This window comes from Impatiens glandulifera, chromosome 5 (genome assembly GCF_907164915.1).
Source record: "Impatiens glandulifera chromosome 5, dImpGla2.1, whole genome shotgun sequence".
NCBI classification, from domain to species: Eukaryota; Viridiplantae; Streptophyta; class Magnoliopsida; order Ericales; family Balsaminaceae; genus Impatiens; species Impatiens glandulifera.
Genome location: NC_061866.1, coordinates 32399722 through 32414537, shown reverse-complemented (window position 1 = coordinate 32414537; position 14816 = coordinate 32399722). Strand labels below are relative to the sequence as shown.

The 14816-nt window shown below is 30.9% G+C and overlaps 1 protein-coding gene across 1 annotated transcript; it reads right to left on the bottom strand.

Moving 5' to 3' along the window:
• Positions 1-66: 66 nt before the first annotated feature.
• Positions 67-13766, bottom strand: LOC124939225 (histone-lysine N-methyltransferase SUVR4-like). Its single transcript, XM_047479726.1, has 11 exons — positions 13584-13766; positions 13324-13504; positions 12356-13199; positions 12210-12276; positions 11994-12044; positions 10782-10894; positions 1657-1680; positions 975-999; positions 812-865; positions 639-735; positions 67-392 (listed from the first exon to the last, which is right to left on the bottom strand). Exons 1-11 carry the CDS (start codon positions 13764-13766, stop codon positions 67-69), a joined length of 1965 nt encoding a protein of 654 aa, XP_047335682.1.
• Between the last annotated feature and the right edge of the window lie 1050 nt (positions 13767-14816).

The window sequence follows — 14816 nt, the reverse complement described above, 5'->3', positions numbered from 1 at the left end:
TGTCCTCTACATTGACAATCTTGCAAATTGGCATCATTTTTCAATTTTTCAAGCGGACAGTCCTCCTTAAAGTAAAACTTGTTGTGCTTTTCTGGAAAGTGATCCATAGCGATCCATTGGTCTATAAAGTCCTCTTTTACAATTCCATCCGGCACATTCACATGGTGGAAAAGACGATACACAGTTACCGTGACAAGTTGCACAGTTATTACTATTATCATCAATTCGGGCCAATGAAAAATTTACATAAGCTTTGTCATTTATCACATTCTTCGAAATATAATGAAATGTTGGAGGAGGTTCATTGTTAATCTCGTTTTCTAGTGTAATGAGAACTGCTTCTTGCCCTTTTGAAATGTCATGTCTTTTCTCTATACTTTCTGAAACATTTCCTTTTTCGCAAATCTCAGCACGATTGACAAATTTTGAACAATTTTTTTATCTGGACAATGTAACAAATCAATGTCAATACGTATAAAATATTATTTTTCACATGGACAATATTAGATAGATTAAACATGAAAAATATGAAATTATTCACTTCCATCACACATACCTTTGTGTTATTGAAGGTTGTTTTCCTTTGTTTATAATTGTCGATGATGTAGTTGCACCAAAATGGCATTTACTAATATTACCATGGTTGTTTCGTGGAAAATTATTAGTACAGAACAAGACATCATTTGTTTCTTCCTTCTTTAGACACGACTTCTTAACCATAGGTCTATCGTCTTTCTGTTAAAAATGAAAGAATAATAATAACGGAAAAATAAATTAATCAATTATCGGAAAAAAAAGAAAAGAGACAGACCAGCGTTTCATCTCGCTCAATTATATCATCTGCGAGTACTCTATAGTTGTCTTCCTGAATAAGTTGCCAATTTTTATCTTATAATTTCAAAAGTTTTTACAACACAGACATTGTTTTCTCCTCGCTAACACCCAAATCTCTCATGGCATGTGATGCTTTCAACACTCTTGAATTTGGAGTCATTATTCCTACATGCACAAACAAAAATTAAGAAATACAATGGGTTATAACATTTAATAATTGTTTTTATCACATAAACATGTATGAATTTAAATTTTTTTTTAAAACCGCTCATTTTTTAAATTATTTATCCTATTTATTTGTAGTTTTAAATAGGCATGGAGAAATCCGTTTATTGTCTAAACCAATTACAAGTATCTAAGTCTAAACTTTTATGTTAGTAAATATCTGATAATATAATTTGTGACATTTAGCCTGACACATACATTCAAAGTGTGACACCCTACATTCGTACAAATTTGTTAATAAAATTTGTGATATTTTAGACTCTTAGATCGACATTTTCCACTGGGTCATACTTGTAGGGTAAAAATACTGAGATCTATGTAAAAACAAAACTAATTTCAAATTTGAGTAGAAAACATTCATAGTAAGTACAATTTAAATAAATAAAAGCTCAAAGTCATTGAATCAACTTGAAAATATTCATTTCATTAAGTAAATCTAAGAATATTTTTATTCTCTTTTTCTATCTCATTTTTTTCGATCTATAACAAGAAAACATTATACATAAGTAGAAAGTTATAAATATATTTAAATGATTATGGAATAAACTTAATCAAAATAAACCTAAATGTATAAAATAGATTAAAATTAAGACATACCTTTGCTTTGGTGATGGTCCAAATCTGTGCTTAAACGCAAGAGAATTATTAGCAATTTAGAAAATCATGTGTATTTTCTAATGAAGAAAAAATATAAAAGGCAATGAAGAAGCAATCAAGGTTAGCTGTTTGATCAAAGATAATGGTTGATTTTATTTTTCTGAATGTTTAACTTTTCAACAATAAAAAACCATTCATCTCTAATCTCAAACAACCCTATCATCTTTTCCCCAAAAAAGCAACCCTATCATCTTATATTTTCTCACTTTAGAATTCCAAAAGCCCTCTTCTTTTTTTTGTGAGTGTTTTATCGATTTCTTTGCTTATATTTCCGTTGAAACCCTGTGATAGTTCAGGTACGCTGATCAAGTTCGACGAGTAGTGATTTCAGTGCAGAATCACTACTGGATTTGTTGTACCCTAGGAGACAACCATCTACGATAAACTCCAGCACAAACGGGAGACGATGGAACTGTTTTAAGGGAAATGTGTCTAACACATGCATCGAATCAACATCTCAATTGATGATTTCATTATTCATATATTTAATTTTATTTAATTTATTTGTAACATCATATGTATATATATTTTCTGTTATTCAAAACAAGATATCTAACAACATTAATATATACACATAGGGCATCCACCCACACATGGACACAGCCACTTGCAGTGTTTTGCGATGTCTAAATATTCCAATTTGAGTCAAACACTTGCATTACTAGTCACACCTTAGCCGTAGTTAAAAAACTAACTATAGTCGGGTCAAAAGTTGAACAAACCTTGGTTAGAGTTAAAAACTAAGTCCACCATACTTCATGGGTAAGATTAGAGGAACACCCTCCAAGATCTAAATCATACGACATGTTGCGTGGATCGTGAGATTTTATGTCTCCGCCCTTTTATTGCTTTCTTAAATTGATGAATAGGTAGTGTATATTTATCAAGCTTGGACATGCATTTTCCAAAATTTATATTTATTTTCAAACTTTGTCCAAAAGTGGCATTTTATATACACTCATTTTTTGCACCGTAATTATAATTTTAAAATAATTCCAAGCCAACTAACTTATTTCTAAAAATGCGTAGATATGCTCATTGCACGGGATTAAAATAAATAATTAATTTAGAAAAGATATCATATTCATCGGTTTCAAAATAGAAGTCAATCTTGATGATATATAATTGTTCCTCTTTAACGATACTTAATAATTAACAAGAGAGTCTAAATATCCATAAATTTAGGAACTTAACGAAAAAGAATGTAAATATCCATAAATCTACGATAACATGATAAATCTTTATATTATCGTATTCAAATTAATTGATAACATGCTTTTAAATCATTTATAAATAATTCAAGCATATATATATATATATATATATAATCCGACTAACATGCTTTGAAATTATCTATAAATGTATATATCATTCCTGTGAGTTTTTTTTGGGAAAAACGACTTTATTAAAAATTCCCAAAAATGGGAAAAAAAATCACGAGTTTAAGATATCATTCTAAACAGGCCTAGAATGATTTTGAAGTCGTAACTTTCTGAATAAAAGCTAAAAAGCTAAAAACGTAAATGAATTATCTAATTACAATGCTTTCAATTCTAGTGAGTTTAAAAAATGGTAAATTCCAGTTCCTACAGATATTCCAGTTATTCTCCGTGCTTGAAATTCTTTTCCACGTTCCCGCGAGGGCGCTGCAATCCGATACAATATCTTTCCATAAATCTTCAACGCTCTTGCGGGTTCTGCCATATACCCTTGCATTCCGTTTTTGCCAAATATTATACACCACTACTCCAAAGCTGCACTTGAACACGCTTGTTGCAAATCTATTTCCCTTGGCTTGAGTAGTGCTGAATCTTTAATTTCATTCCATTCGCTCGGGAAACTGATCAGCTCCAGGCTTTTATAAAATCTGTCCCAAAGCTCTGAAGCAATACAGCAGCTCCCGAATAGGTGATCTATAGTTTCTTCATTTTCTCTACATAGAAGACAATTCGTGTCTGGGATGCTCATATACTTGCTAATACGATCACGAGTACTGAGTCTTTCTTAGAAGGCGAGTCATATGATGAACTGGTGTCTAAGGATAATCTTTGTTGACCATACAAGAGGAGCCCATTCTACTTTCTGTGTTTTTTTTCATGTTACCTCCTATATTTTCATCAATACCAGCTTCCCATTGTCCTTAGCTTTCAATTCATGAATATTCGCTTTGTCGTGTAGTTGTATGTTACTTATATGATCAAGTATCCTCTATCCTTCTGGATTTCTTCTCAAATGTGAGTCCCAATTCCCGTCTTTAATGTCTCTAATTTTCGCTTTTGTGTAGTCCCTTCTGATGCGAGTATTTTGAAACTCATCTTTGTGGATGATAGGCTGGTTTTCGAACTAGGGGTCGTGTCAGAATAGAGTGTCTTTCCCGTCCCCTAGTCGAATGTCATAAAGATCTGCAATATCGCTTCTTACTTTAAGAATCTTTTTTAGAGAGCAGCTCATAACTTCATGAATTTTGTAGCTCATACATTCATTCCTGTGATTTTTTTGGGGGAAAAAACGACTTAGCGTCATTTCATTAAAAATTCCCAAAAATGGGGAAAAAACCACGAGTTTAAGAGATCATTCTAGACAGGCCTAAAATGATTTTGAAGTCGTAACATTCTGATGAAAAACTAAAAAACTAAAAACATAAATGAATTATCTTATTACAATACTTTCAATTCTAGTGAGTTTAAAAAACGGTAAATTCCAGTCCTACAGATATTCCAGTTCTGCTCCGTGCTTGGAATTCTTGTCCACGTTCCCGCGAGGGCGCTGCAATCCGATACAATATCTTTCCATAACTCTTCAACGCTCCTGCGGGTTCTTCCATATACCCTTGCATTCTGTTCTTTTCAAATGTTATACACCACTACTCCAAAGCCGCACTTGAACACGCTTGTTGCAAATCTATTTCTCTTGGTTTTGAGTAGTGCTACATCTTTGATTTCATTCCATTCGATCGGGAAACTGATCAGGTCCAGGCTTTTATTGAATATGTCCCAAAGCTCTGAAGCAATATAGCAGCTCCCGAATAGGTGATCTATGGTTTCTTCATTTCCTCTACATAGAAGACAGTTCGTGTCCGGGATACTCATATACTTGCTTATACGATCGCGAGTGCTGAGTCTTTCCCAAAAGGCGAGCCATGGGATGAACTAGTGTCTAGGGATAATCTTAGTTGACCCTACAAGAGGAGCCCATTCTACTTTCTGTGCTTTTTCCCGTGTTACCTCTAATATTTTCTTCAAGATCAGCTTTCCATTGTCCTAGCTTTCCATTCATGAATATCCGGTTTGTCGTGTAGTTGTATGTTACTTATATGATCAAGTATCCTCTGTCCTGAATTTCTTCTTAGGAGTGAGTCCCAATTCCCGTCTTTAATGTCTCTGATTTTCGCTTCTGTGCAGTCCCTTCTGATGCGGGTATTTTGAAACTCCTCCTTGTGGATGATAGGCTGGTTTTCGAACCAGGGGTCGTGCTAGAATAGAGTTCTTTTCCCGTCCCCTAGCCGGATGTCATAAAGATCTGCAATATCGCTTCTTAGTTTAAGAATCTTTTTTAAAGACCAGCTCATACCTTCATGAATTTTGCAGGTCCAGATGCTGGTTTCGTATTTCATAAACCTCGTATGCACCCATTTGATCCATAGTGACTCCTGATTGCGCTATAAGCCCACAAATGCTTGAAGGTGAAAGCCTTGTTCCACTCGATATAGTTCTTCAAACTGATGCCTCCCTCGTCCTTCGGTTTGTAGAGAGCGGTCCATTTGACTTTTTTTCCTCCTCTTCCGCTATTGCCCAGATAAAGTTCCTCATCAGTGTATCGAGCTCCTTCATTACCTTCTTCGGAATGACCATTTGATGCGCCCAGTAGCCAACTATGCCCATGACCACGGTTTTGATAAGTTCGATCCTCCCTGCATAAGAAAGTTTTTTCGCTGCCCAGCCAGATATCGTATTTTTTACATTTTCAATCAGTGGCTTGCAGTGTGAGATCTCGATCTGCTTCATGGTTAACGGAATTCCTAAGTACCTTATGGGAAAACTGCCTTCCTTGATACCCATGATGTTGAAGATGTCTTGCTTCGTTTCGTCATTCACGCCTCCATAAAATGCCACACTTTTGCTTTCATTAATAGTTAAACATGTAACCTCATAAAAGAACATTAGTGCAACCCTAATAGTTTTAATGGAATCAATGTCTGCGTGTGCTAGAATGAACAAATCATCAGCAAAGCATAAATGGGTTACCTCCTCTACCTCACAGAATGTGTGAAAGATGTATGGATGATTCTTTCGGAATATAGCGAAGATGCTCTCAAAGATCGCCATGATAGCTACAAAAAGGTAATAAGAGAGGGAGTCCCCTTGCCTTACCCTGTTTTCACCCTTGAAATAGCCTCTGTGGACTCCATTGACGTTAACAACAAAGCAGGATGAAGAAACGCACTGCATAATCCAATCAATAAAAATCATAGGAAAAGCAGATACAATCAGAAAGTCTCGAATGGCTTCCCATCTAATAGAGTCGAAAGCTTTCTTGATATCTATTTTGAAAGCAACTCTCGGGGATATTTTCTTATTCTCGTAGCCTTTTAAAAGGCTCTGCATGAGAAGAATATTATGAGGGATTGTCCTACCGGGGATGAATGCAGATTGGTTAAGATTTATAATTTTTCCTATGACATTTTTAAATCGTTTAGAAATGATTTTTGAAATGATTTTATAAATCAAATTGCAGTGGGAAATTGGTCTGAAATCTTGTACTTTCTCGGGTACCGCAGTTTTGGGGATCAAGGTTAGGACCGATGTATTCCATTGCTTTAACATCTTTCTATTCTTGAAAAACTCCAGAACCCCATCAGTAACGTCTTTACCCACAACTGACCAATTGTCTTTTAAGAACTGTGCATTAAACCCATCAAGACCCGGGCTTTTATTCCCATCAATACTAAACAGTGCTTCTTTAACCTCAACCCTCGTGACAACCCTTATCAACTCGCGACTATCTTCTGATAAAATTTTCCTATCAATAATCTGATACAAGGTATTTAGGTGACTTTGATGTTGCTTTCTTGTACCCATAAGCTGCTTATAGAAATCGATAGCCAAATCTTGTACACCCTTTTGACCCTGACATTCCTATGAATTTAAATATCCCTAAATCTAAGGATCTTATCTTAATAATAATAACTAGTCAAATAGATAATTCAAATATATCATAAATCTATCGTCAATCTTAATGATATCTTAATGATAGACAACATTATTAAATTATTTATTTAGAATATATATTAAAAGATAAATATATATATATATATATCTTTCCGATTTAAAATTTATTCACATAATTAAATTAGGATGGCTCTGATACCAATAGTGGTTAGAATTATCCTAATTAGATCATAATTTAATATGTGAGAAATTAAAATCTGAAATGCGACGGAAGAGTGCCTTAATTTGATGAATCATGAATCTTCTCTTTCTTAGACTTTGCATGGATTGAATGTTTCTTTAATCTCTTTCCTTCTTCGGACTTTCTTTATATGGAACGGCAATAGATTTATCTCTCTGTTGATGGGGAAACAAAGGAGAATTAGCCGTACTTCAAATGGGACCATTACCGTTACATATAACTAACATTAAGTTAATTATTATAGTTAGGTTATTTGTAATTCAGCCCCTTCATAAAATTAGAAATGCCACTTAGGTATCCTCATTTTATATTCATGACAAATACACACATAATTATATTAAATATGACATTTGCACAATTATTTATTATATAGTAACCTTAAAAATTCCAACGTCCGCCATCAATTGAGTTTTAAGGCTGGTAAGTTTTTCTATTTTTTTAGTTAGAGCTTGTTTGGAGCTCGAGCTTGGCTTAGGAATTCCTCGTGAAAGGTATTAGATATTTTTCACGTCCCGTTGTAGCACCATTATTATTGTAACTTTTAATTTTCAATATAACCCTTTTGTGAGTTTGTTTTTTGATATCATGTTATAGTCTATTATTAGTTGTTGTATAGCTTTATTTAAGTTCTAAATATTTATTATAACATATACGATTCAGAAGTTGTAAATCCAAAATTTGGGTTGTTCCGATTTCTTCTTTGTTTCTTCGTTCAGGCTTGTCTTTATCAATTCGAACACGTTTTAGAGTAGTTAGGAATAGATTTATGTAATTTTTCTTGAAATACTTCAAACCATGAGTGTTTTAGTAGGTTAACAACTTATTCAATAAAATCCAGAATATATTATTTTGATTTACATTTATAACATTGATAACATTGACAACATGTGTAATTTCGAGACCAACAAAAAAAATTACAACTCCAAAATATGAAACTGTTAAGGATTTAAAATTTACTTAATATCAATTTTTACAATATATCATCAACATAAATAAATAAGATTTGGATCAAAATGTTTAATATATAAGCAGTTATCATAGTCAATTTGTTTTTTAAATCATTTGATTGGGATTTGATGATATTTTGTATGAAACTTGTTTGAGTCCTTATAGAATTTTATTTAACTTATAAATTTTGTTTTTAAAATCACATTTAAACCTATTTAGTAATTATATATATATATATATATATATATATATATATATATATATATATATATATATATATATATATATATATATATATATATATATATATATATATATATATTCAAAAATGTCATTAAGAAATGCATTGTTAACTTCAATTTAGTTTTAATCATCTTTTTGAAGTTAATGGAGCAACAAATAATTTTAAGATCACAACACTCATGACAAGAAGTAAAAATATTTATTAAAATCAATTTCATTTTTACTACCCCTCTTTAGTTACAACTATATTTTTTAGTGTACCTTTAAAATTTTATTTAGTTTTGAAAACATATCAAACATCCGATTTGCTTTCATTCTCTTGGTAAATATGTCAAAAATTTTACCAACTCATCCAACAAAATGTTGGGATACCAGGAGATGAAGTGTCCCTTAATACAAGAATAATAACAACATCGAACAATTGCGAAATAAAAGAAAGCAAACTAAAGAACGCATACACAATATCTATAATGGTTCGGCCAAAACAGACCTACATCCACTTTCGAAGCAGAAGAGTCTCTCAACTTTATTATCAAGATTTTTATGGAAATATTACAATGATTCTCTCATAATGAAATCTCACACACAACTCACAAGTAAGTTATGCTCTCAAGGCAAAAACTTAAATTTCTAAAGTGTCTGATTGCACCTTTAAATAAGCCTCCAATTAGGTCAATATCAATACCTTGTTTAAATCTCTCATAGAGCTTCCAAAATATTATTACCATATTTTCTAATTATATTTCCATAACGAAAGATCTACTCTCTTTTTATGTTAATCTTATTTCCTAATATCAAAATCATACACAAAAAGATATAGTTTTTTTTGTTGTTGAATATACTTCTTCATTGTACCAAGATTGTGTAACATGCATGAATATACCATATTTATAATATTGTAAATTCATTCTCAACACAAAATACCTTTGTAAGACCCACCCATCTTATTTTATCTTATCTTTTCACGACCAAGTTAGGATACAAGATAGGGCCCTTGAACCCGTGTGCAAGGTGAAGAAGTTTCTATGTAATTAAATAGCCCCAGATATTAGGAATAAGGAGAATCTACACTAAACTACATTTCCCGCTACCAAGCCACTTAACAAAAAGGACTAGATAGAAGTCACTTAACCCCATTTTTCTTCTATTGGCGAAGTGTTAGACATTGTTTGTTCAACAATTTTTTTTAAAGTGTTCAATGTTTATCTATTTTAAAATTGGAAAGAGTTACACATTTGAAAATAAGGAAAAGAGTTGCACATAAAACTAATAATTTACAAACAAATTAAAAAAGTATCTAAAAACATGTAAATAGTCAAACAAAAATCTAAAATTCAATGAAAAGATTATTACCAAACATATTGGACAATTATTAAAAGCATGATTGTTTGAGAAATCTTAAACGATAAAAATAAATTACAACATATATAGTTAAAATAGTAAGAAATTCACAAAATTTATGAGCTGATTATAAGAGATCATTTACTTGGAAGTTCAAAATTTTTACTGTCCAAATTAGAAACAACCTTACAAGTCGATTAAAAATTCAGACTATGCACTACCAACATCGAAGACCTAAGACCCATCTCTTGTGAGTAAATATAAACAAATTGCCACAAAGAGAAAAGCTCTCTAAGAGAGAAAAAAAGTTTCAATATTTCAATCTCATCAGTGAGCTCATAAATGATAAAACCATCTCTATCTAAACAATGGGTCTTTGAAATATTTGACAAAAATCTGTTTTTTGAAAAAATACATTGATAATTTCTCAATTATATCCAAAACAAATATCCCCAAATTGGCCTATTCATAGCCACAAATAAAAACAATATTTAATCATCAAAGTTACAAACAAAAACATACTTGACAAATTAAGCAGTCTAAAATAAAATTTTAATTCCATAACCAATCATAGATAGAAATAATAGAAATTCTAAGAAGTTGACTCGAAACTACATTAATCCAATAACCAATCTTACTATCCTCCATTCAGTTTAAGATCCTTATGGTGAAGCACATTCAACATTGTGGCTGATGACTGAAAGAGAGCAACAAAAATTATTGTCAAAAAACAAAGATTTTAGTTACAAAATAATTAAATAAAATAACAATACATTGATACCTTGAAATTGTAGCATCATGGAGTTTAGAGGCATTGCTTCATCTCCTAGATTTAGATCTGGAAGATTCTATTCAAAAACAAACAAAAAATTGACACTATGGTGTTGACAACTTAAGGTATGAAGTTTATTTTAAATGTTAACAATTCTATTATGATAATCATAATCAAAACTAAAGTATTGTTATATATAAAGAATAGACTACCATAGATGTTAAAGGTAACAATTCATACTAACTAAAGTAATACACCATTATTACGAGATCGAACAGAAAGAACTAATTTACAAAATCACGACATGTTAACTTTTTTGTTGTTTAAAATCAGATAATTATATTAAAAAAACAAAATATAAAACTTACTTCTCTTAGGTTTGATATTCCGACAAGATTTGCTGCCACAACGACAATTAAAGGCCTTGACCGGATGCTCGTGGTCATCAAAGTCAATCCCATAATCCTGTAAAAAAACAGTTTTGTTACAACAATCTATACTTTGAATCGTGATGTCGAATTTTTTTACTGTTTTCTAGAGATGATATATTAAGGAAGAATAAATAAAAGAAGACTAATAAATTTATCTAGTTTCCACTTTATAAAGTAAAAAAAAAAAGAATGAAAGAGTATTATGATGTAGAAATTAAAGCTTTAGCGAAATCTCAAAAAATGGAATAGACTACACAAATTTATTTACAAATGTAGCAATTAGAGTTGTAATTGTCATTTCAATTCCAAGGTTGGATGTAAATTCAACATTTACTCAATTTTATCTAAATGATATAAATATTAATAAGAATAATTACACATGTAGTCTTTTTGACATCAATAGATAATCCAATAAGAATAACTAATGATCAATAGTAAAAAGTTAATTGTTGAAAAACTACTTTATTTGAAAAGAATTGAAAAACTAAGTTAATTTACTAGTTTCTATCTAAATGTTATAAATGTTAAAGAATGTATAAGAGTAACTCTTTTGTAAATCTCATCCTTCCTGAAAGCAAGCTAGAAAAGGAAGAAGGCTCAAAAGAAAAGCAAGACCAACCATCATGTGTTTGTTGGCAATCTCATTAACATATTTATGGAAAGGACAACATAATCCAATCTTGCAGCAATAGAAAAAGAATATTGAGATAACTTAGAGGGACAATGAATCTAATGGTGTTCTACAAGAATGAAATACTTAAATGACAAGAAAAACACATCTATTTTTGTGTGTAGAGCAGATTATGGTCTTTCAAAATGCAACCAATAGTCTCATTATCATCTACAAAAGCTGAGTCCATTAATATTGTTGGTTCTACTTGTCATGAGGTTTGGTTGACAAGAATTCTTGAGGAAATCAGGCATGTTTATGTAGGTCATATCAAGATATATATTTGATAATAACAGTTTTATAATCAAACTCTCCAAGATATTATAAATGAACTAATTAAAAATGTCTTGAACACTTGGTAACATGTCTACTTTTTATGTGATTAAATCAAAATCTAAATGAACTAATTAAAAATTCTATTCATATGTATTAGACTAAATAACCATAGGATAACACTACTTACCCAATTTAATTCTTCCATTGCTTTCACTTCTCTTGAGGTAAAAAATGCAAGCTGTACAAAATGGGAGATTATGAATGGTAATCAAATGCACATTGTGATATAAAATAACTTATTAAAAAAGAGAAAAAGATAGGAGATACTAGAGATAATATAATGGATCTATTATAATGACTCATTTATGTGAAAATGTTGAACAAAAATTCCACAAATATTTACATGATAATAATGATGATCTGGAGTCTCCACCTCCACTGGTATTTCAAGCAAATTGGAATCAAAACACCTAACACAATAAATAAATAAACATTAACAATAAAATTTCACAAAATTAAATTTGAGATTAATTAAATTCCTTAACTTACCTATGATTAATAAACCTTGCAATGTTTCCATAATAAGTAGCATCCAAGCATAGAGCTTCTTCATCTTTTAAGACACCTTCTGAGCCCCAATCAGCGTCAAGTAGAACAGGATAGGTATGCACTTCACCATCTTTCTTGGCCAACACTCGCTCGTATAACTCAGCGTTTGTTAATATCTCACCAACATATTCACAAACAAAAGTACCCTTTGGAAGGTCTTGTAGGGTTCGAAGACCCCATCCTTTACCAACTTCAGGTGTCATAAAAACTTGTAAATTTATATTTATACCTCGTTGCACGACCCGATTCCCACATTGCTTATTGCATCCGCATTTCCACCAACATTCTTTAATGAACTTCTTTATTAAATGTCCTCTACATTGACAATCTTCCAAATTTGCATCATTTCTCAATTTTTCAAGCGGACAGTCCCCCTTACAGTAAAATTTGTTGTGCTTTTCTGGAAAGCGGTTCATAGAGATACATTGGTCTATGAAGTCCTCTTTTACAATGCCATCCACGTTGTATGCAAAATCACCACGAGTCTCTCGGGCACATTCACAGGGTGGAAAGGATGATACACAATTACCGTGACAAGTTGCACAGCTATTACTATTAACATCAATTCGGGCCAATGAAAAATTTACATAAGCTTTGTCATATATCACATTCTTCGAAATATAACGAAATGTTGGAGGAGGTTCATCATTAATCTCGTTTACTAGTGTAATGACAACTGCTTCTTGCCCTTTTGAAATGTCATGACTTTTCTCTATACTTTGTGAAACATTTCCTTTTTCACAAATCTCAGCACTGTTGACAAATTTTGAAGAAGTCTTTTTATCTGTTCAATGTAACTAATCAATGTTAATAGTGTTTCTAATGTATAACATATTATTTTTCACATGGACAATATTAGATATATTAAACATGGAAAATATGAAATTATATACTTCCATCACACATACCTTCAAGTGTTATTGAAGGTTGTTTTCCTTTGTTTCTAATTGTCGATGATGTAGTTGCACCAAAATGGCGTTTACTAATATAACCACGGTTGTTTCGCGGAAATTTATTAGTACAGAACAAGACATCTTCGATTTCTTCCTTCTTTAGACACGACTTTTTAACATTAGGTCCATCGTCTTTCTGTTAAAAATAAAAGAATAATAATAAGAGAAAAGTTAATTAATCAATTATCGGGAAAAAAAAAAGAAAAGAGACAGACCGGCGTTTCATCTCGCTCAAATATAGCATCTGCGAGTACTCTATAGTTGTCTTCCTCAATAAGTTGCCAATTTTTATCATATAATTTCAAAAGTTTTTCCAACACAAACATTATTTTCTCCTCGCTAACACCCAAATTTCTCATGGCATTTGATGCTTTCACAACTCTTGAATTTGGAGTCATTATTCCTACATACACAAACAAAAATAAATAAATACAATGGGTTATAACATTTAATAATTGTTTTATCACATAAACATGTATGAAATTAAAATTTGTTTTAAAATCACTCATTTTTAAAATTATTTATCCTGTTTAATTTGTAGTTTTAAAGAGGCATGGAGAAATTCGTTTATTGCCTAAAACAATTACAAGTATCTAAGTCTAAAGCTTTATGCTAGTAAATATATGTTAATAAAATTTGTGACATTTAGCGTGACACATACATTCAAAGTGTGACACCCTACATTCATCAACTTTGTTAATAAAATTTGTGACATTTTATTACTAAGATCTATGTAAAAACAAAACTAATTTCAACTTAAGTAGAAAACATTCATAGTAAAAACAATTTAAATAAATAAAAGCTCAAAGTCATTGAATCAACTTGAAAATGTTCATTTCATTAAGTAGATCTAAGAATATTTTATCTCTTTTTCGATCTCATTCTTTTTTTCGATCTATGTAAAAACAAAACTTATTTCAACTTTGAGAAGAAAACATTCATAGTAAGTACAATTTAAATAAATAAAAGCTCAAAGTCATTGAATTAACTTGAAAATGTTCATTTCAATAAGTAGATCTAAGAATATTTTTATCTTTTTTTCGATCTCATTCTTTTTTTCGATCTATGTAAAAACAAAACTTATTTCAACTTTGAGGAGAAAACATTCATAGTAAGTACAATTTAAATAAATAAAAGCTCTAAGTCATTGAATCAACTTGAAAATGTTCATTTCATTAAGTAGATCTAAGAATATTTTTATCTCTTTTTCTATCTTTTTTTTTCGATCTATAACAAGAAAACACTATACATAAGTTAAAAGTTATAAACATATCTAAATGATTATAGAATAAACATATTTTTTTTTCGATCTATGTAAAAACAAAACTTATTTCAACTTTGAGGAGAAAACATTCATAGTAAGTACAATTTAAATAAATAAAAGCTCTAAGTCATTGAATCAACTTGAAAATGTTTCATTTCATTAAGTAGATCTAAGAATATTTTTA

Coding starts and splice junctions, on each gene's coding strand:
- LOC124939225 (XM_047479726.1), bottom strand. CDS start 13,766: ATGACTCCAAATTCAAGAGTTGTGAAAGCATCAAATGCCATGAGAAAT. Junction 12,045..12,209: donor CAGATCATCATTATTATCAT/GTAAATATTTGT, acceptor CATTTTGTACAG/CTTGCATTTTTTACCTCAAG. Junction 393..638: donor TTTTCCACGAAACAACCATG/GTAATATTAGTA, acceptor TTTGCGAAAAAG/GAAATGTTTCAGAAAGTATA.